We start from the raw sequence: 22,179 nt of genomic DNA, 5'->3' as shown, positions 1-22,179 counted from the left end.
TTTCAACAAGGCAGAAATAATTTAATAACTTAAATACAACATAAAGACAGAATGGGGCTCAATACCCTCACTATTTTATAGAAATCGTTACTGAAAATGTATCTCTAACTCTGGACGAAGACTCACCATTTATGTAAGAAATTTTGTTCTAACTGTAAACAGAGTAGTTGTGTATTTCCTAGTAGTGTGTTCCTAGTTGCTACCTCAGCCCACTGCAACCCCTTTAAACATCACTGTACATCCTCACACCAGTTAATGCAACCCAAGTGTGAGAAGCAGGAATACCTGTAACTCACACACATCTGAGTTACGTGCTCTTGTATCTCTCCAAAGAAACAGCAAGGTGCTCGGAAAACTATTGTTGAAATTCAGTCATTTGAAACCTGATTCCTATCCATTGCAAGCTCCTTTCCAAATTCAGACATCCCTAGACTATGAGGCATCCCAAAATTGCCTAAAGCCTTTTTAAAATTCATGTAAGACACCTACCCCTTTGACAGGATGGTAGAAGCTATTTCCGAGTATTGGGAATGTGGGGTTAATGATAGGTGGGGGCAAGAAGGAGAAGGGAGGATGATTCCCAGCTGAGATATATTCAATGCCCCTGTGAAATACCTGCAGAGAAAGGGTAAGTGAGAGCGTCACAGTTAAATACCTATCGGCCAGCAGCCCGTCAGCAAATGGCAAGTGACCCAAGTGTGTTACTGGCAGCAGAAGATGCAAACCCAGCAAGTTCAAAAGAATGAACGACTGCAGAACTGTGCCCAAACCGACCTCCCCAGCATGCCAGTGAAGCCTGCCAGCTGAGTGTTTAGTCCTTCAGCGAGGGCAGAACCATGCGGAAGGTCAGGTTAACCCTGGGCATCAGCACCTTCTTGCGGACCGGTAGGCTGTGATACCAGTAGACGTTGGTCGGGTAGTTCATCATCAGTAAGCTGCCGTGACCCAGAAGCAACTTCACTGGTTCCAGGCGACGCATCGGGCTCTTCCCCCGCGCATCTCGATGGCGGAAGATGAAGTCCCTGCAGGCGCCAAAGGAAACAGACGCGATGGGGCTGCGAGGCTCCAGTTCCTTCTCATCATCCCGATGCTCACCTATGTGGTCACTCCCATCCTTGTACCTATCGAGGTGACAATCAGAGGCATTATTAGCTTGCACTTAGCATTGCAACCATGTGATAAAACAATCTTTCCCGGAGGTTAAAAATCACACCGCCAGTTCCCTACCCCGCTTACCCTTCCAGAGGTGTTCAGTGACTGAAGACCTCTGGTTTCTTATCTATTTTATTTACTCAGACACATCACGGAACAGGCCCTACCAACCCAACGAGCCCGTGTTGTCCAATTACATTCATGTGACCAATTAACCTACTAACCCGTACATCTTAGGAATGTGGGAGGAAACCGGAGCACCCGGAGGAAACACGGGATCATGAGAATACACAAACCCCTCAGGCAGTGGCAGGAATAGTTACAAATTCAGATTCATTTATCACGTGTACATCCAAACATACAGTCATTTTCATTAACAACACACACATGCACACGCATGTTTGTGTGCAGGGGGCCGCCAAGTGTCACCACACATTCTGATGCCAACATAGCATGCCTACAAGGTTCAGCAGAACAGAATTTAACCCGGGTCATTGGCACTGTAATAGCATTACACTGACCACCGTACTACCCAATTGTGGACTTGTGAAAGGGAAAAAAATCTAGAGATCAGCAGACATTTGTCATTGGCAAACTCAGTATTAATGAGAAGCAAAATGCTGCAGATTCTGGGAAGCTAAAATAAAACAAAGATTGATGAGAATGCTTAGCAGGTCAGGTAGCACCTGTAAAGAGAAAAACAGAGTTACAGTTTCTGGTTGGCGGACTCATTAACCTGAAACGAACTATTTCCCCCTTATATCGGCACAGTATTTTTTTTAAACACCTCTTTATTGCTTTTTCAGAATGAAAAGAAAACACATTAAATCATCCATAGGTTTGAAAGTGCAACAAAGTTAAAGAAAGGGGAAAAATTAAATACATAAGAAATCAAAAGAAAAAAAACACACAAAAAAAGCAAACACCCCGCCATTGAATAAAGGCAGTCAATTCAGTTTGTTACTTCCATCATCCTGAATATTGTTCTCCAGAAACTTGTAGAAAATGTCCCAAATTTCCCAAGTTTGTTTTTTGTACTGTAGCTTATCTTTTCTAAAGCAAGATAAGAAGTCATTCCTTTCAGCCATTGTTAAAGTCCACTGGTTGTTGCCGGTACAGTATTGTTAGCATTATGCTATTACAGTGCCAGCTGTAAGACCCGGTTCAATTCCCTCTACTGTCCTTAAGGAGTTTGATCGCTCTCCTTGTGACTGTGTGGGTTTCCTCCCACATTCCAGAGACATACCGGTTAAGCCTAGTAAGTTACGGGCATGCTAATTTGGCAATGTAAACACACATGGAGCAACAATGGCTGACTACCATCCCCGAGGGTCACTAGTTACTGAGATGGGCACTATTACAGGTGAAATAACAGCAGGGGTAAGGTCACCTTGTCCCTCGTGCCTAATGAGTTCAGAGTTCAATCCTGGCATCCTCTGTAAGGAGTTTGTACATCCTCCCCATGAAACATGTAGGTTTCCTCCAGGTGCGTCACATTCCAAAGATGTACCGGACAGTAGATTAATTTCGTATTGTAAGTTGTCCCGAGATTAGGCTAGGGTTAAAATGGTCGGGTGCTGGGGACGTGGCTCAAAATAAATAAAAAAGCCGATGTTTATCTCTGTACCACTTTCCTGCACTGACCCCATATTATTTGTCCCCACTATCTTCATGCCACAATGTTTCTTGCTGTATAATACTGTGATTAGTTTGAGTTCCACAGACATCCAGCTGCTGGTGAGAACTCAAGCAAAACTAGAATTCTAAATAGATAACTTGTCTCCAATTTTAGACAAGGAAGATAGACAGAGATCAGGAAAAGGCAAAGGCTGCCCACAATATGGGGCGGCACTTGAACATAGCTGTTAGTGCAATTGCTTTACAGCCTTGGAGATCACCGATTGGGGTTTGATTCCTGCACTGTCTGCAAGGTGCCTGCATGTTCTCCCGGTGACTGTGGGTTCCCTCCCGCATTCCAAAGATGGACAAGTTAAGGTTAGTGAGCTGCAGGCATGTTGCATTGGTGCTGGAAACACGGTGACCCTTGCTGGCTGCCTTCACAATCCTTACTGATTTGCAAATGATACATTTCACAGTATGTTTCAATATACAGGTGACAAATAAAACTAATCTTTAAAATCCCATTGGTGTAAACTCAGGGGGCTCAACAATATATACCTTAAACAACTATACAATTCTAAACACATACAGTACTGTGCTAAAATCTTATGCACATATATATCATTAAGACTTTTTGCACAGTACTATAGTAATTTTATGTATGGCTCTGTACTGCTGCCACAAAAAGAAACAAATTTCATGTCATGTGAGTGATGATACATCTGATTCTGATCTGGGTCTCTATTATGGACTGAGAGTGGGAAGGGGGCAGGGAGAGGAGAATCATGGTTGGGAAAAGGGGAAGGGAGAAGGGAGGGAGCAGGAAACACCAGAGAGACATTCTGCCATAATCAGTAAACTAATAGTTTGGAATCAAATGACCTTGTCCGGTGTCTCAGGGCTGGGTGTGTCTGCACCTGCAGCACCCCCTACCCTGGCACTCCTCCTCTGCCACACCGTCCCTCACGAGTCCAACTGTCCTTTGTTCCCGTCAGATTTATAAGCCCAATCAGACAAATACAGTACTTTGCAAAATTCTCAGGCTCCCCAGCTATAAATATGTGCTCAAGACATATATAGTACAGTACTGTTAACATTTTGGCTCCAGTTTTAGGTGAGGACATTGTCAATAACATCCCACCAAGCATCACCCTATTCTGACACAGAGCATCTGCAGAATCTCACGTTTATGGATTTCTTTTTCATTCTTGATCAGATGTTCCATCTCTGCCTCAAAACAGTCCACCCAAGATAGGTACAAACATAAGAGATCACACAGATGCTGAAAATCTTGAGCTACATGTACACAATGTGCTGGAGGAACTCAGTAATTCCGGCTGTATCTCTGGAGGGGAATAAACAGTTGATATTTCAGGCTGAGGCTCAGGGGCAGAAACTCTGATCTTCTTCAAATGGGGAAAACTGTGCATTAGGGTTAGCGTCCCACACACTAATGGAGGATCAGCCGTTTTAGAGGAATTCTTCACCCTGTTCCTCACCTCCTGCATGATCACTTTTGAATGCACTCACCTGTTCACCAGCACAAAGTTGAATGTGTGCCCAGTCACCTGTGTCACTCTCTCCCTTATCTTCTCCAGCACAGGAGCCCAAGGCTTAGGGGACAAGGTCACCCCTGAATATCTGTAGGTCAAACCAGGGTCACCGTAGGTCACCTGTCTGCGTGGAATATTGTGCCATTTCCCAAACACCTGAACTTTAGTCAGATCACCTGAAGAGTAAAAAAAAACAAAAATCAAATGCATAATCATCAAGTCAGGAATGTGACACTCCGACAGTCACACACACCACCAAGTGAGTGCGACACTGCCAGGGATGCTGAGTTTTGGGTTGGGCATTAAATCCAAGTGCTGTCTGTTCTGGATAAACCATTGTGAAGAGAAGCAGAGGAACTAATTCTAATGACCAGAACATATGCATCTCCCAAGCCACTGAAAAAGTCTGTGTGACAGTTCACTATAGACAAACTGACCTATAGTTCCTGCATTAAACACCAGCTGCAGTTTGAAGTACCTCTCGGTGCCAATGTCAAGAAAGGTACTATAAACAGAAAGATTCCAAGGATTAGCTTTATTTGGCACAAGTACATCAAAACTTTTGTGAAACGTGTCATCTGTATCAACGACCAGCTCAGTCTAAGTGGGGGCAGCCTGCAAGTGTCTTCACACTTCCAGCGGCAACATAACATGCCCACAGCTCTCTAACCCTAACGCGCATGGCTTTTGATAGTGGGAGTAAACCAGAGTCCCCACAGGAAACCCACGTGTTCACAGAAAGAATGTATGAACCGCTCACAGTGGAGGGAACTGAACCCCCACTGCTGGCGCTGAGAATCATTACACTAGCTGCCATGCCTTGGTTGAGGCTCTCTTTTACTACACCGTCTCCAGATGTTTTTTCTCTTAAAAAGCTAATTTATTCTAATGCACAGAGTCTGTCTACACTTCCTGCTGCCTTAGAAAAGCAGCAACATAATCTACATCGCCTCCAGGCCAGTCTCCCCTCTCCTGGAAGGCAGATGACTCAAAATTTGAGAGCATGACCCAGCAGACTCGAGCACAGCTTCTAGTCCACTGTCAGATCTTGAATGGACTCAACAATTGACCCTTCATCTCCCAACCTGCCCCACCAGGCTTTACAGTTTGTTGTCTACCCACACTGCACTTTCTCCAATTCAGCACCATATCCTGCATGGTTTTATTTTCTCTACCTCAATAATCTGTCTGGGTGGTCAGTACATGTGACTATAGCAAAGCAAACCAGACAACAATTGGTTCATCAAGTCAATGCCAGCTTCCAGGGAAGCAATATCATTAGTCTAGTTCCTCCTCACCCCAATTCCCTGCTCTCAGATCCAGCAGACTCCCTTCAATTATTTCACCATTTGCCTGCATCAAGCGACAAGGGATGGTAAACAGTGAACCCACCAACATGGTATTTGTATGTAGCACTTCATTGTGGGTGGCAGGGTGGGGATACATCTCTACCAAGGAGGTGTACGGTGCTCCTTCTGACCGCTAGCATGCAGGTCTCTCTTGGGCAAGGTGTAGCCCCTGCTTAGCCCGTGATCAGGGTCACGTGAAGCCACGGGAGAAGGTGGCAGATAGTCAAATGAGCAGCTGGTGCAGATCACAAGTCCTGGTTATGCGACCACTGACACCAGGCAGACAATCTCAGAAGAGGGTTTACAACAGCTGAGGTTACCCGTCTTGTAAAGTCACCATCAAGAAGGCAATGGCAAACCACTTCTGTAGAAAAATTTGCCAAGAACAGTCCTAGTCATGAAAAGACTATAAAGTGCCCACATCATATGACATGGCAGATATGAACCAACAAGTGTTTGATTGATTCTGTTGTAATTCTTTGTTCTATAATACCATAAGATATAGGAGCAGAATTAGGCCATTTGGCGCATCTAGTCTACTCCGCCATTTCATCATGGCTGATCCAATTTTTCCTCTCAGGCCCAATCTCCTGCCTTCTCCCCGTATCCCTTCATGCCCTGATCAATCAAGAATCTATCAACCATTGACTTAAATATACAAATTCCACAAATTCACAATTCCCTGTCTAAAGAAATTCCTCCTCGTGTTCATTCTAAAATAGTGGTCACCAACCTTTTTAAGCCCAAGATCCACTACCTCGGCCATAGTGAAAGGTGAGATTGACTCCAAATTGATTAGTTACATGCATGCGCAGAAAAGACCGGAAGTAAAACCCCGCAACCCAGAAGTAGAAATAATGCATAAACACCAGGGGGACCCACCCTTTTTTTGCACCGTGGACCGGTTTAATATTGACAATATTCTTGCGGACCGGCCGACAGGTGGGGGGGAGGTGTGTTAAACACGACTTTCGCGGCTCTCGGCACTTAGCTGCTGTCCCACCCTGCTCACATTTTTTCCGCGGAAAAAAACTCAACGGGTTTGTCTTTAAGTGCAGGGTGCTTGGACTCAGGGTATCGGAGCAGTTTTGAGGACTTCATTGCCGCATTAGACAGCCTCCAGGCCCGAACTCCATCTTCTGCCTGCCCGCCGCCAGATACCCTGGCCAGCTGCAGCTGTTCATGGGTGGGGTGAGAGGACAAGGTCAGGGCCAGAGGTCCCTATGCCAGGGCCGCGGCAGTTGCAGTCCGGAGAGAGTGACCGACCAAGCGAGGAATGTGACAGGCACACCTTCCCCCTTGTAGGATCCATCGGCCAACAAAAGTTTGTTTCAGCAGATCGCAGCGAGGTAGCTGCTCTGATACTTACAAGACCTTGAGCCCGAATTAGGTCGTCTGCAAATATTTTTGCACCGGATTCCCCATGAACATTTGGTGTGGTAAACAGGTTTAGAGGCGGCGCCCATCTGTCCACGCTCCGGGCCCATAGCATCGGCACTTCCTGCCCGCCGCACTCCGGGCCAGTAGCATCGGCACTTCCCGCCGGCCGCGCTCCAGGCCAGTAGCATCGGCACTTCCCGCCGGCCGCGCTCCAGGCCAGTAGCATCGGCACTTCCCGCCGGCCGTGCGTTTAGATGACTGATTATCTCGCGTGGGTTCAAGTTCAACAGTGGGTGTGACAGGGACTGAGGAAAGGTGCAGCTGACACATATCGTTTCCTCGCGGCCCGGTGGTTGGGGACCACTGAAGTACACTGTGTAGTGTGGGGGACCTATGCGCATGCGCACTGGGCAGAAAGAACGGAACAAAAATCCCACAACCCGGAAACAATCTCTCAACAGTATTTGTGCATTTCTTTTTCTTTTTTTTTCTTTCTCGGGATCTACTGGGAAAGTCTCAAAGATCGACCAGTCGATCGAGATTGACGGGTTGGCGACCAATATTCTAAAAGGACACTCCTCTATTCTGAGGCTGTGTCCTCTGGTCTTAAACTCTCCCACCATAGGAAACATCCTCTCCTCATCCACTCTACCAAGGCCTTTCACCATTTGATAGGTTTCAATGAGGTCACCCCTCATTCTTTTGAATTCTAGTGAATACAGGCCCAAAGCCATCAAACACTCTTCATATCCATTCAATCCTGGAATCATTTCCATAAAACTCTTTTGAACAGTTTCAGCACATACTTCTCAGATAAGGAGCCCAAAACTGCTGACAATACTCCAAGTGAAGCCTCACCAGTGCTTTATAAAGTCTCAACATTACATCCTTGCTTTTATATTCTAGTTCTCTTGAAATGAATGTTAACATCACATTTGCCTGTCTCACCATAGACTCAACCTGCAAATTAATCTTCAGCGAATCCTGCACAAGGACTCCTAAATCCCTTTGTGCCTCATATTTTTGTATTTTCTCTCCATTTAGAAAATAGTCATCCCTTTTATTATTTCTATCAAAGTGCATGACCATACACATTCTGACACTGACACTTTGCCCATTCTCCTAATCTGTCTAAGTCCTTCTGTAGCCTCTCTACTTCCTCAAAACCACCCACCTACTCCACACATCCTCATATCATTTGCAGCAAAGCCATCAATTTCATCATCCAAATCTTTGACATACAATGTAAAAAGAAGCGGTCCCAACACAGACTCCTGTGGAACACCACTAGTCACCGGAAGCTGACCAGAAAAGGCTCCCTTTATTCCCATGCTTTGCCTCCTGTCAATCAGCCACTGTTTTATCTATGCTAAAACCTTTTCTGGAATACCATGGGCTCGTAACTTGTTGAGCAACATAAGTGTGGCACTTTGTCAAAGGCCTCCTGAAAATCCAAGTACACAATATCAACCGATTCTCCTTTGTCTATTCCACTTGTTATTTCTTCCAAGAATTTCAACAGATTTGTCAGGCAAGATTTTCCCTTGACTACAACCTATTTTATTATGTGCCTCCAAGTATCCCAAGTCCTCATCATTATTAATTGACTCCAACATCTTCCCAACCACTGAGATCAAACTAGCGATCCTATAATTTCCTTTTCTCTGCCTTTACCCCTTCTTGAAGAGTGGAATAACATTTGCAATTTAGTGATTCTTGAAAGATCATTATTAATGCCCCCACGATCTCTTCAGCATCTCATTCAGAACTCTGGGGTGTAGACCGTCTGGTCCAGGTGACGTATCTACCTTCAGACCTTTCAGTTTCCCCAAAAACCTTGTCTCTAGAAATGGCAACTTCACACACTTCATGCCCCCTGACACCTGGAACTTCCACCATACTGCTAGTATCTTCCACAATGAAGACAGACACGAAGTACTTATTCAGTTTGTCTGCCATTTCCTCTCCATCATAGTTTTTCAGCAGTCCAATATCCACTCTCATCTCTCTTTTACACTTTATATATCTGAAGAAACTTTTTTAAAACCTCTTTAAACCTCTCTAAAGTTATTGACCAGCTTACTTTTGTATTCCATCTTTACATTCTTAATGACTTTGTTACCTTCTGTTGGTATTTAAAAGCTTCCCAATCCTTTAACTTCACACTAATTTTTGCTCAAATATATACCCTCTCTTTGACTTCCCTTGTTAGCCATGCTTGTGTCATCTTGCCTTTAAAATACTTCTTCCTTTTTGGAATGTATATATCCTGTGCCTTCTGAATTACTACCAGAAATTCCAGCCATTGCTGCTCTGCCATCACCCCTGCCAGTGTTCTTTTCCAATCAATTCTGGCCAGCTCCTCCCTCATGCCTCTGTATTTTCCTATGCTTCACTGTAATAATGATATATCTGACTTAAGCTTCTCGTTCTCAAATTTCAGGGTGAATTTAATCGTATTATGATCACTTGCCCCTTAAGCTCTCTAATCAATTCTGGTTCATCGCACAACACTGAATTTAAAATAGCTGATCCCCTACTTGGTTTAACCATAAGCTGCTCTATAAAGTCATCTCGTAGGCATTCTAGAAATTCCCCCTTCTGGAATCCCACACCAACCTGATTTTCCCAATCTACATGCATATTGGAATCCCCCATGACTATTGTAACATTGCCCTTTTGGCATTCATTTTCTATCTCCCATTGTAACTTGTAGACCACATCCATACATCTGTATACGCCCATCAGAGTTGTTTTACCCTTGTAGTTCCTTAGTTCTATCCACAACGATTCAACACCTTCTGACCCTATGTCACCTGTTTCTAATGATTTATTTTTTTAAACCAACAGAGCCACACCACCCTGCCTCTCCTTTTGGTAGGAGGTGTATCCTTGGACATTAAGTTCGAAACTATAATCTTCTTTCAGCCATGATTCAGTGATGCCCACATCATACCTGCCAATCTGTAATAGTGTTACAAGTTCATCGACCTTATTCCATACACTGCACACATTCAAATATAACACCTTCAGTCCTGTATTCACCCTTTTCGATTTTGTCCGGCTTTTACATTGCAACTCATCCTGTTGAATTTTGCCCTATGACCAGCCTCTCCTCACTACACATTGCTTCTGTTTGTAAACCAGCTACCTCATCTTCAGCACTATCACTCCAGTTCCCATCCCCTAGCCAAGTTAATTTAAACTCACCCAAACAACTGCAGCCAACCTGCCCACAACGAGATTGGACCCCCTCGGGTTCAGGTGTAACTCATCCCTTTTGTACAGGTTGTACCTTCCCCTGAAAAGATCCCAATGATCCACAAATCTGAACCGCTCCCCCTGTACCAGTTCCTCAACCACACATTCACCTGCCAAATTATCCTATTCTTACTCTCACTGGCACGTGACACAGACAGCTATCCAGAGATTACTACCCTGCAGGCCCTGTTTCTCAGCTTTCTACCTAGCTCCCTAAAATCTCTCTTCAGGACCTCCTCACCTTGTGTGCCTGAGTCATAACTGCCAATATGTACCACAACTTCTGGCTGCTCAGCCTCACCCTTGAGAATGCCATGGACCTGATCTGAGACATCCCTGATCCTGGCACCAGGGAGACAACGTACCCTCCGGCTGTCTCTATCCCGCCCACAGAGCCTCGTCTCTGTCCCTCTGACTATGGAACCTCCTATCAACACTGCAGTCCTCTTCACCTCTCTGCTCTTCTGAGCCACAGCACCAGACTCAGTGTCAGACACCCTGTCTACTATGAATGCCTACAAGAAAATGAATGTCAAGGTACTATATAGTGACATATACTTTGATAATAGATCCTTGAAGTTTTTTTTGAGTTTGTCTTTTGGGATGTGGGAAGAAACAAAACACCTGGTAGAAACTAACATGGTCACAGGAAGAACTTGCAAACTCCACATGGACAGCACTCGTAGTCATGACCTATGGTGCTGTGAAGTAACTGGTGCTTCCTTCAATGAATCCAGCTATTAGTCAGATCCTGTAGCTACTCTACCACGGTGGGACTTGAATTGAAGTTACTGGATTGTTAGACCAGCTCTGGTCTTGGAACATTACCACCACACCTGTATCTTCTGGTTCCACAGACATCTCCAGTAATTAATTCCACAATATAATTTATTATCATTTCTGTTAAAAGAAACCCTCTGCTTTAGACACAGCTTCCCAACACTGTACATGCCCTTGGTCTCTGATATCTCTGGCAGACTCCCAGTTCAAAAATTTCAATTTGCTCAGCTCCAACTCTCCTTCAATGTGAAGATACCAGCACTTAACTTTTCTGCAGGAGTTTTAACACCTTACATGGAGACTGCTCAAATGTTCAAGCTTTGCCTAATTTGGAGGAGGTTGTTGGGAGGAGATTTGTTTGCTGGGTTAAAAGCTTCAAAGAGATTATTGGTGGAAAAGTCCTGGATTAATTCCAGTATCAACTGTGCCACAATGGAATTTTTCTGGGAAGGGGAATTATTGATCGGTTAAATGTTATTGAATATCCTGTAATGATAGATGAAAGGTTGCCCAGACCATTTCTCCTTGTCCACAGAAGCTGCCCAACTTGCCAATTTTTTCTGTTACGAATGTGCCACAACTCTGAGTTGTACAAAGTACAAAGTAGCCCCCTCCTTTGTGAGAATCGCAAGATTGCTATTAATTCGGGTCTGGGACCCAGGAAATGAGAGAGAATCCTCAAGGTTTTTGGAATGTGTCCTGGCCCCCCAGCAAGACAAAGCCACGGATAACGGCTATTGTCTCTTGGAGACGGAATTGTGTATTGAGTACTGTACTATTCATTGAAGCCCTCAAGGAATGACCAGAGTGGGTTGGTTAAGGGATTGCATCATCCCAACCTGATTGATATCTGAGACCCTGTGAGTAAGGATAAAAGAGGGTCTGGGGAACAACCCCTTCAGACGCACCAGGAGAAACGTATGAGAGTGGTGGGGGCTTGTGTGTGTCCATCCTTGCCCGGATGACAAGTCTTCCACGGAACAGCCTCGCTAAAGGACGAATACGGATCAAGATCGGATAAAGGAAAGCTGGCAAGTTTCAAAAATCTGTCTTTCTCTCCAACCAAAAAGCTGCAACCTGAATGAACTGAGTGACTTTTATATTTCCATCGGACAATACATTATCCCCTAGACAACGATAGAGCTACTTCTTATTATTATTATACCCGCACGTTTAGATTTAGTATTGACGACGTATAGTATCTGTATATTTGCATTGATATTATTTTTGTGTATTTTTACCAATAAATACTGTTAAAAATAGTACCATCAGACTTCAACGGACCTCTCTATCTTTGCTGGTAAGTGACCCAGTTACGAGGTTCGTAACAACTTGGGGTTCTCGTCTCGAGATTTGATACCAAATTGGAGGGCCAGTGAATCGGGCTTTTAAGTCCAAACGTGGGTCTGGTTGCGCGGGTAGCCAGACGGGAAACCAGCAAAGATGGACGTGGATGAATTTATAGAAAACCCGACTCTGGAGGCGCTAGAGGCGGCCACAAAGTCGAACTTGATAAATATTGCGAAAGGACTAAACCTCGCAGAGGTGAGGTTGTCAATGAAAAAGCAGGAGGTGCGGAGGGCCATAACTCAGTATTATATTGTGAAGAATGTGTTTTCGGCTGAGGTATTGGAAAATATCCCTGAAAAGGTACCAGCTAGTGAGACGGCTCAGTTAGAGTTGGAGAAATTGAGGCTGGATGTGGAACAGAGGAAGAGGGAGCATGAGTTCCAGCTAAAGCAGCTGAGAAAGAGAAGGGAAGAGCCAAGAAGGAGAGGGAGGCAGAGAAACAGAGGCAACATGACTTGGATATGGAGAAGTTAAGGCAAGAGCGAAGAGCTCAAGGGTCCGACCGAGAGGAGCGGTTTAATGTTAGTCGGGAGTTGAGGGTAGTACCTCCATTCGAGGAGACGGATGTTGATAGTTATTCCTTGCTTTTTGAAAAGGTGGCCGTGAATCAGAAGTGGCCCAAAGAGCAGTGGGGGGCGTTGTTGCAAAGTGTGTTAAAAGGGAAGGCACAACGGGCGTATGTGGCGTTGTCCATGGAGGAGGAAGAGTCTGAGAATTATGAAAAGGTAAAGGAGGCCATTCTTCGGACCTACGAATTGGTACCTGAAGTGTATAGACAAAAGTTCAGAAATTTAAAAAAAAGGGTGGAATCAGACGTATACCGAGTTTGCCTATGAGAAGGGTGTGCTCTTGGATCGCTGGTGTGCAGCAGAAATAGTGGAAGAGGATTTTTGGTGTCTCGGAGTTAATTCTGATTGAGGAATTTAAAGGTTGTGTTTCGGAGGATATCCGGATGTATTTGAATGAGAAGCCGAATAAGTCCATCTCCGAATTTGCTAGGTTCGCAGATGAATATGCCCTAACCCACAAGAGAGTTTTCCTCGAATAAAAGTTACCAGAGAGACCGTGGGAACGGTAGAGAAAGCCCGCCGGCTGAGGCAGAGGTCCCACCGGGAGCTAGTGGTAAGATTGAGGAGGAGAGGCAAGACGGCAGGAGAGTTCCTGGCTTGACCTGTTTTAATTGTGGAAAGGGGGGACATATTGCATCTAGGTGCCTTGCTCTGAGGAAGCAGACAGGAAAATGGAAAGCAGCAGTCCCTATCGGATGTGCCGTGGTGATCAGTAAATCGACAAGAGAGCCCCAGGTAGACAGAGTACGAGAAGGGTCTGAGACATGTATGTCAAACGGAACCGTGAGAGGGAGACACACCAGTTCCAGTGCGGATCTGGAGAGACACGGGAGCTGAACTGTCATTGATTAGCCGTAAGGTACTGGATTTTGGTCGCAAGACGGGAATGGTAGCTTTGAAAGGAATAGGAAAAGGGACCAAAGTGGTGCCCTTGCATAGGATCATTCTGAATTGTGAGCTGGTATCTGGACCAGTTGAAATAGAATTCCCGAAAACTGACACGGACGTCCTTCTTGGTAACAATTTAGCCGGTGGTAAGGTTTGGTCAGCAATGAAGCTGACGAGCCAGCCTGTGAGTGTTGAGGTCCCACCCCTAGATTCCAAGATCTATCCCGTATGCGTGATCACTCGCAGCATGTCGAGAAAGGCAGCTGAGAAAGAGACCAGTTTAAATCCGGCCAATATCGATTTGGCCGAGACGTTTTTACCGACCCTGTACCACGAGGTTTTAGAGGGTGGTAAAACGGAGAGTAGTAAAGTGAAAGAGAGTAAGGGAGAGGAGGTAGACCTGCCCTTAGCGAGGAGAAAATTTATAGAGGCACGAAATAAAGATGAGAAACAGATAAGGCTGTTAAAAGGTCCAGGGTTGGACATCTGTCTGGTTTGGCAGAACTGTTTGAAGAAGTTGAAAATTCTAAAGGTGTTCCCGATAATGAAATGAGGGCAGTCCTAGATGAAAAGGATGCCATTACCTTGAAGAAGTCTGCTGGGTTGGCAGATGAGGTTGTTTCAGCCCGCGGGGTTGAGTTTACTCCAGAAGGGAGTTGCCCAGAGAGTAGCTGGGAGGATCAGGGGAATTTAGAATTTGAAAAGGGTACGGGTATTGAAAGCCTGGAAGAGGCAGATGTCCCGTTTGAGTGTGTCCAAGATGTGGATGCACGTGGTACTGAACCTAGTAATGGAGCTCAGAAAAAGTCTGAGGTATTTGATTCAGTTGAAAAGGAATGCAGTCCTTGTGGGTCAGATGGACTTGGTTCAGTGAAGAAAGGGTTAACCTTGGTAATAGTGGGAAGTGAGAATTCCCAGTTGTTTGTGTTCGAAGGTGTGTTAAAAGTTAATGAGGAGATAAAAGGTGGTGAGGTGAAAATTATTATTGAAGGAAAAGGGAAATGGTAGTTCCTAAGTTGAATGAAGAAATTTTAAAGTCTGGATTGATGTCAGAAGCAGCAACCAGACTACAGAGACAATGGCCTGGTAACGCGGTGCCTGCAAATCAATTACAGGTTGAGTTGGAATGTAAAGGTGTCCCACACGCTATTGTTATTCAAGAGTGTGGTGTGAAAAGGCAGAATTTGAAATCCTGTTTGAACAAAGGGGGATCGCTTTCAGATCTTAAATTGAGAACTAATAGCATGAAGGTCCTGAAGAGAAAACTAGCAACTTGCTTAAACTTAAAGAATTGTGCGGAAATTCGGAAAATGGTCTAAGTTTGGAACACATTGTTGATAAAAAAAACTCCTATGAAAGGAGCGGGCGAAAGCCTATTTCGCCATGGTGCACAAGCTCACCACGTGGGAGTTAACTGGAAAAGGGGCGAGGGTTGATGGGCTGCCATTTTAAATAGCAGGTTCCGGTTTTAAGGGATTTTGACAAAGCATGTGAATAATAAAGACAACCCCCATGGAAGCTTGACTGTTAAGGTTGAAAGTAACATAAAGATTAGTATTTTGCATGAACTTTTGTAGTATACAGGTAAGCTAAGATCACAACTCTTTAGTTTTTGTTTGCTGAAGGAAAGGAATAAAAATAGGTGGTTATTAAATTGAAGTCTGATGCTACAAGACTTTAGTAAGGTACAAGATGTTAAGATATTAAAGGCAGTGACAATGTAATCGTTAACTGTTTAGATGCTGAATTGAATGTATAACTGTATTACTCTGTAGTGAAAAAAAAACTTTTGTATTGTGTTAGATTCTGAAATCCTGTAAGACTCTGTATTACTTCGTTTTTACCGATGGTAAAAACGCGTTGAAGAAAGGGGGTGTTACGAATGTGCCACAACTCTGAGGGGCCAAAGGGTACAAAGTAGCCCCCTCCTTTGTGAGAATCGCAAGATCGCTATTAATTCGGATCTGGGACCCAGGAAATGAGAGAGAATCCTCAAGGTTTTTGGAATGTGTCCTGGCCCCCCAGCAAGACAAAGCCACGGATAACGGCTATTGTCTCTTGGAGACGGAATTGTGTATTGAGTACTGTACTATTCATTGAAGCTCTCAGGGAATGACCAGAGTGGGCTGGTTGGGGGATTGCATCATCCCAACCTGATTGACATCTGAGACCCCGTGAGTAAGGATAAAAGAGGGTCTGGGGAACAACACCTTTAGGCTCACCAGGAGGAAACATATGAGACCGGTGGGGGCTTGTGTGTGTCCATCCTTGCCCGGATGACAAGTCTCCCACGGAACGGCCTCGCTAAAGGACGAATACGGATCAAGATCGGATAAAGGAAAGCTGGCAAGTTTCAAAAATCTGTCTTTCTCTCCAACCAAAAAGCTGCAGCCTGAATGAACTGAGTGACTTTTATATTTCCATCGGACAATACATTATCCCCTAGACAACGATAGAGCTATTTCTTATTGATTATTATTATACCACACGTTTAGATTTAGTATTGACGACGTATAGTATCTGTATGTTTGCATTGATATTATTTTTGTGTATTTTTACCAATAAATACTGTTAAAAATAGTACCATCAGACTTCAACGGACCTCTCTATCTTTGCTGGTAAGTGACCCAGTTACGGGGTTCATAACATTTCTAATACTTACTTTTTATTTAGAATTTAAAAAATCAGTCTCTGCTTTTTTTTTGGTCTAACTGTTATCAACAACACTTCATCCCAATGCTTCTGGCCCACCATCTTACAACTTATGTGTAGGTATCTACCACCTTACTGTCTACCTGCACTTTCTCTATAACTGTAACACTTTAGAACATAGTAAGGTACAGTACAGGCCCTTCAGCCCACAATGTTGTGCCGACCTGTTATCCTACTCAAAAGTCAATCTAATCCTTCCCTCCCACATAACCCTCCATTTGATCCATGAGGCTATTTCAGAATCTCTTAAATGTCCCTCTACCAACACCCCCAGCAGCAAGTTCCATACGCCCACAACCCCCCCCCCATGTAAAAAAGCTAGCTCTGAAATCCCCCCTTGGACTTTCTTTCAATCATCTTTAAATTATTAGCTGCTCCCACCCTGGAAAAAGTCTCTGGTTGTCCACTCTGCCTCTCATCATCCAGTACACCTCTCATCCTCTTTCACTCCAACGAATAATGCCCGAGCTTGCTGAACTTCACTCTGCGTTCTGTTATTGTTTTATCTTGTACTACCTCGATGCACTGTGTGATGAAATGATCTGTATGAGTGTCAAGTACAAACAGAGTTTCACATAACAAAGCAGATTACCACCCCCAGGAGGTACGTGGAATTAATGTGTCTTTAAAGTCAGAGTGTAGCATGCAATGTATCTGCCAGTGCTGTCACTCAGGAGAGTTTGTTATTTGCCTTGGTAAGCAGCAGCTCTAAAATGCCTACACATTTATCCCAATCACTATGAAAGGGAGTTTGAGAGAGTTCACGATTCCAGGGTTAAATGGCTGGTCATGTGAAGAGCAGTTGAAGAACAGCTCTGGGCCTGTATTCACTAGAATTCAGAAGAATTCATTGAAACCTATTGAATGGTGAAAAGCCTTGATAGAGTGCAGATGGAGAGGATGTTTCTTATGGTGGAAGAGTCTAAGACCAGAGGGCACAGCCTCAGAATAGAGGGATGTCCTTTCAGAACAGAGATGAGGAGGAATTTCTTTAGCCAGAAAGTGATGAATCTGTTGAATTCTTTGCCACACACAGCTGTGGAAGTGAAGTTTTTATCTATATTTAAGGCAGAGGTTGATAGATTCTTGATTAGTCAGGGCATGAGGGATATGGGGAGAAGCAGGAGATGGGGGCTGAGAGGGAAATGGATCAGTCATAATGAAATGGCGGAACAGACTCAGATGGTCTAATTCTGCTCCTGTGTCTTATGGTCTTAAACATGCAAACCAGGTTGCTTTCATTTCAGAGGAGAGATTTTCTACTGAAAGAATGGTGAATTGTGTGAACTTCCCATTCCCTTCCTTAATGTATTTATTTAGAGATACAGCACAGTAACAAGCCCTTCCAGGTCAACGAGCCCATGTGACTAATTAACCTATTAACCCATACGTCTTTGGAATGTGAAAGGAAACGGAAGCACTCAAAGGAAACCCATATGGTTAAAACTCTTTATATATGGTGGCAGAGCTGAAGCTGGGTCTCTGGCACTGTAAGAACATTACACTAATGTGCCACATCTAATCTGTACCTGAAAAATACTCCAGCGTTTTCTCCAATTCCAGGAATATGTCATCAGCCTGAGATCTGGTAAACAGTTTGGTGTAGTCACAGTTCAGTCCCTCGGCTCGGAGATGCTTCCAGGACACAGTGACATCTCTCACTGATTCCTGCTGGGCCAAGGATGGCACTAGACATCCTTCAGCTCCTCCTGACTGGTTTCTTTTCAGTTTCTTCCTGGGACTCTCTGCTTCTCCATCACTCACACCCTCCGGGTCCTCGATCTTCTCCTTTAGATCCAACCTGCCATTCCTAGGATTCTCCAACTTGTTCACCACCACAAACCTGTCCATCGTTACACTGAGTTACACAGCTTTCAGCAGCAGTCTAGTTAGAAAACAGAATACAGACCTTCATCGACTGTGCATGATAAGATAAACTCGACCTCACAATCTACTTCGTTATGATCTTGCACTTTATTGTTTACCTGCACTGCACTTTATCTGACTTTATTCTGCATTTGTTTTACCTTGTTCAAACTTAGTATACCATATAATGATTTGAACTGTATGCGACAGAAGCTTTGCACTGTGCCTGAGTATGTGTGACAATAAACTAATTTCAATTTACCAGTGAAACTCCAACAATCCAGCACCCTCCAGCCTCTTAACTGTAGCAAACTAGCAGACTCTCCCCCCCACCCCCACCTTTTAAATCTGCTCCTTGGCTTTTTCTCTCCAGTCCTGCTGAAGGATTTCGGCCCGAAACGTTGACTGTACTTTTCTTTCCCCCCATTGATGCTGCCTGGCCTGTTGAGTTCCACCAGCATTTTGTGTGTGTTGCTCGGATTTCCAGCATCTACAGATTTCCTCTTGTTTCAGATTCTCTGGACCGCTGGATCAGAATGCGATTCAGGTCTATTATCAGAGATTAGCTTTATTTGTCAAAAGTATATAGCAAAATGCACCATTGCATTAACAACCAACACAGTCCGAGGATTAGCTGGAGGCAGCCTGCACACGTCAGCATGTCTCCGGCACCAACAGACCATACTTACCCTTATCCACGCATCTTTGGAATATGGGAGGAAATCAGAGCGGCCAGGGAAACCAATGCGATCTTGGAGAAAAAGTACAACCTCCTTATAGACTGTGAGGGAATTGAACCCTGTGCGTGCTGCTGGCCCCTGTAAACCATTAACCTAACTGCTACACTACTCTGCCATCCTGATCTGTTGTGTTGTGGCTTACTGTACCTCAGTGATAATAAATCTGATTCTGATCCAGTCGTTCAGAAAATCTCCAGGTTTGGCACCATCAGCGACTGGAGGGCGCTGGATTATTGGAGCTGCACTGATGAATTGGAATATGTGTATTGTCAAGTGTAGGGAGATTCAGTGAAGGCCTTGTCTTGTATGCAGTTCAATCATTACACAGTGCATTGAGGCAGTAGCGTGATCTCTCAGCTTGATTATGCTGTTGTCTATCGGTGGCTGTAGAGGCCAATCTGGGATCCTCATATCCTGGTGCAGTATGGGCAAGGTAGAACAATAATAGAATGCAAACTACAGAACAAGATGTTACTCATATTAAAATCAAACATACTGACATTTCATTTGTTTTAAACACGTTACTTAGGAAAGTAGTATCTTTTCCTGCAAACCTGGCAAGTTTAAAGAGAGCAAGAAAACATATAAACAAAACAACAAACTGCTGGAGGAACTCAGCAGGTCAGGCAGCATCTGTGAAGGGACATGGCCAATCGACATTTCTGCCTTCATCTTCTCGACTCAGAAGATCAACATCTCCCCACACCACAGATGTGGCTCAACCCAATAGTCCCGTCTCCAAGTACTGCACGCGCCAGCCCTAACCTCAAACATTCCTGACTTCTGTTGTTCCCAGCCCAATCCCTGCTCCAGCACCAGGAGCCCAGAGTCCAGACCCTGACTCTCACTGTACACCCTGTGCATCCTGGGCCCTCAATGCTAGGTCACGACTTGTGAGTACTGCACTGCGCGAGTTTCTAAACAATCAGTACTGATTTACCTGGTTGTCACTGTATTTCCCCAAAGGCATCGTTGATAGTAGGGTCCCTCAATCCCACATGCAAGTAGGGAGCAGTGGGGTTGCTGCATCAATACAAGCATGACTGTAGCATAATACAGGATTATGGACTGTCACGTGTAAATGGAAATGTACGAGGATGTGCTGGACGCAGCCCACAGGGCACCAAGGTCCGAAGGTTCATTTCGTTGCCATGTATAATGCAACTCTGATATTTGTCTTTTCAGATAGTCATGAAATAGAGACTATGGGTCTTGAAAAAAGAAATGACATCAACATCCCCCCCAGCACAAAAAAAGAAACAAAACTCGCAGTCCACAAAAAACCCCTACCCTGTAGCAAAAATACAGCAACAATAACAGTGCCCGACCCTCTCACTCGCAGAAAAGAACAGCGACATTAGTTCCAAACCCCCAACACCCAACCTTACCCACAAAACATTTACAGATCAGCCTCGTACCAATCGTCCACAAGAAAGAAAACACTGAAAAACTGAAGTAAACCAATATGAAGTCCAGGCCAATAATCACATTAATGTCAGAATCGTCTGTATACGAGGAGAGCAGCCACACAAACTCAGTCCTTCTGTAAAGGGTGACCATGACCCGGGTCCTAACGCCTCCGATCCGGCTGCTGACCATCTCTGTTGGGAGCCATTGCTAACACCCACCGCATTCACCTTGATGCTTCAATCTTCCTCGCTGCTTCGAGATGGAGTCGTTCACGACCCCGTGCCTCATCACTGGTCTTTTCCTCGAGTCAGCTTGTCTTCCCCCCAACCCCCTCAACTATCCCTAACCTCCATGAGGCAGCTCTCTGGATATATCATAGCACTGGTTCCTTCAGTCGAGACTCAAACTGTACATCACAGATTCCGTAATACAAACAAGACATAACGACAGAAGGCAGAGAAGTGAAATAATTGGAAAGGTTTGCTATCTGGAAGATGTCGCCCGAGGAAAACGTCCAAGGAATTGTTATTTGCTGGTGCCATCTTGACCGAAAGTACCTACTATGCCCTCCTACTTACATCCTGGGAAAAAGTCTTTTGACTTTGCCCTCGATATATGACTCTCATAAACTTGTTTCAGGACATGTTCCTGCTTTCGTTCTCTCTGCCCATTAGTATTACATAGCATCTAACTCCTCCCTGAGTTCTGCTTCATAATTTGCCCTCCACTGCTGAAACAGAGAAAGTCACAGCTTCATCATTCTTTTGGAGAAGAAATTCCTCCCTGTCTCAGTCCCAAATTCCTTACACTGTTCAGCAAAGGAGCAGAATCAGGCCATTCAGCCCATCAAATCTGCTCTGCCATTCCACCATGACCGATTTATTACCCCCATTCTCCTGCCTTCTCCCCGTAACCTTTGACACTCTGACTAATCAAGAACCTATGAACCTCCTCTTTTTGTATCCTCAATTATTTGATCTCCACAGCCGTCTGCGGCAATGAACTTCACAGAACCACCACCCTTTGGCTAGAGAACTTTCACTTCCCACCTTCAGTAACATCTTTCTAGTCTTCCAGCGCCGTCAGCACTTTGGCAGTTTAATTGAGCCTGCACCCCGTTCTTTTAAACTCTGTCGAATATAAGGCCAACAGACTTTGGGGCCTAAACACTACAAGACAGGGAACTAGTAAGTACCCATTCCATAGCTTGGACCCGGGAAATTCCTTTCCTTTCACAAATGCTGCTCGACCCGTTAACTTCGTACGGCAGATTGTTTGTTATAAACAAACGCTGGGGCAGATCCTGTCCTGATGAAGGGTCTGGATTTCCAGCATTTTTTGTATTCAGCTTACTTCCCAATCACACTTTTCTCTCCAGGTTTCAATTTCGATTGCATTACAGGATTAAAATGACGCGCTCACTGCTTACCTTGCTCTCAGCTGTTATCTAAACAAACCCTCCTTCAAGCAGGACTCCAGCAAACCATTTCACACTTCATTCCGACTTCCTGTGCCGAGGGGAGGTCAGAAAACCACGTGTCCAAGATTA

The 22,179-nt window shown here is 44.6% G+C and overlaps 1 protein-coding gene across 1 annotated transcript; it reads right to left on the bottom strand.

The window, feature by feature from the left end:
- alkbh2 (alkB homolog 2, alpha-ketoglutarate dependent dioxygenase) lies at nt 1-22,156 on the bottom strand. The gene is made up of 4 exons (XM_073065890.1): nt 22,060-22,156; nt 18,144-18,499; nt 4,303-4,501; nt 1-1,121 (listed from the first exon to the last, which is right to left on the bottom strand). Exons 2-4 carry the CDS (start codon nt 18,463-18,465, stop codon nt 812-814), a joined length of 831 nt encoding a protein of 276 aa, XP_072921991.1. The 5' UTR covers nt 18,466-18,499; nt 22,060-22,156; the 3' UTR covers nt 1-811.
- Between the last annotated feature and the right edge of the window lie 23 nt (nt 22,157-22,179).

Source organism: Hemitrygon akajei, chromosome 14, assembly GCF_048418815.1.
Source record: "Hemitrygon akajei chromosome 14, sHemAka1.3, whole genome shotgun sequence".
Taxonomy (NCBI): domain Eukaryota; kingdom Metazoa; phylum Chordata; class Chondrichthyes; order Myliobatiformes; family Dasyatidae; genus Hemitrygon; species Hemitrygon akajei.
This window is presented reverse-complemented; position numbering and strand designations above follow the sequence as displayed.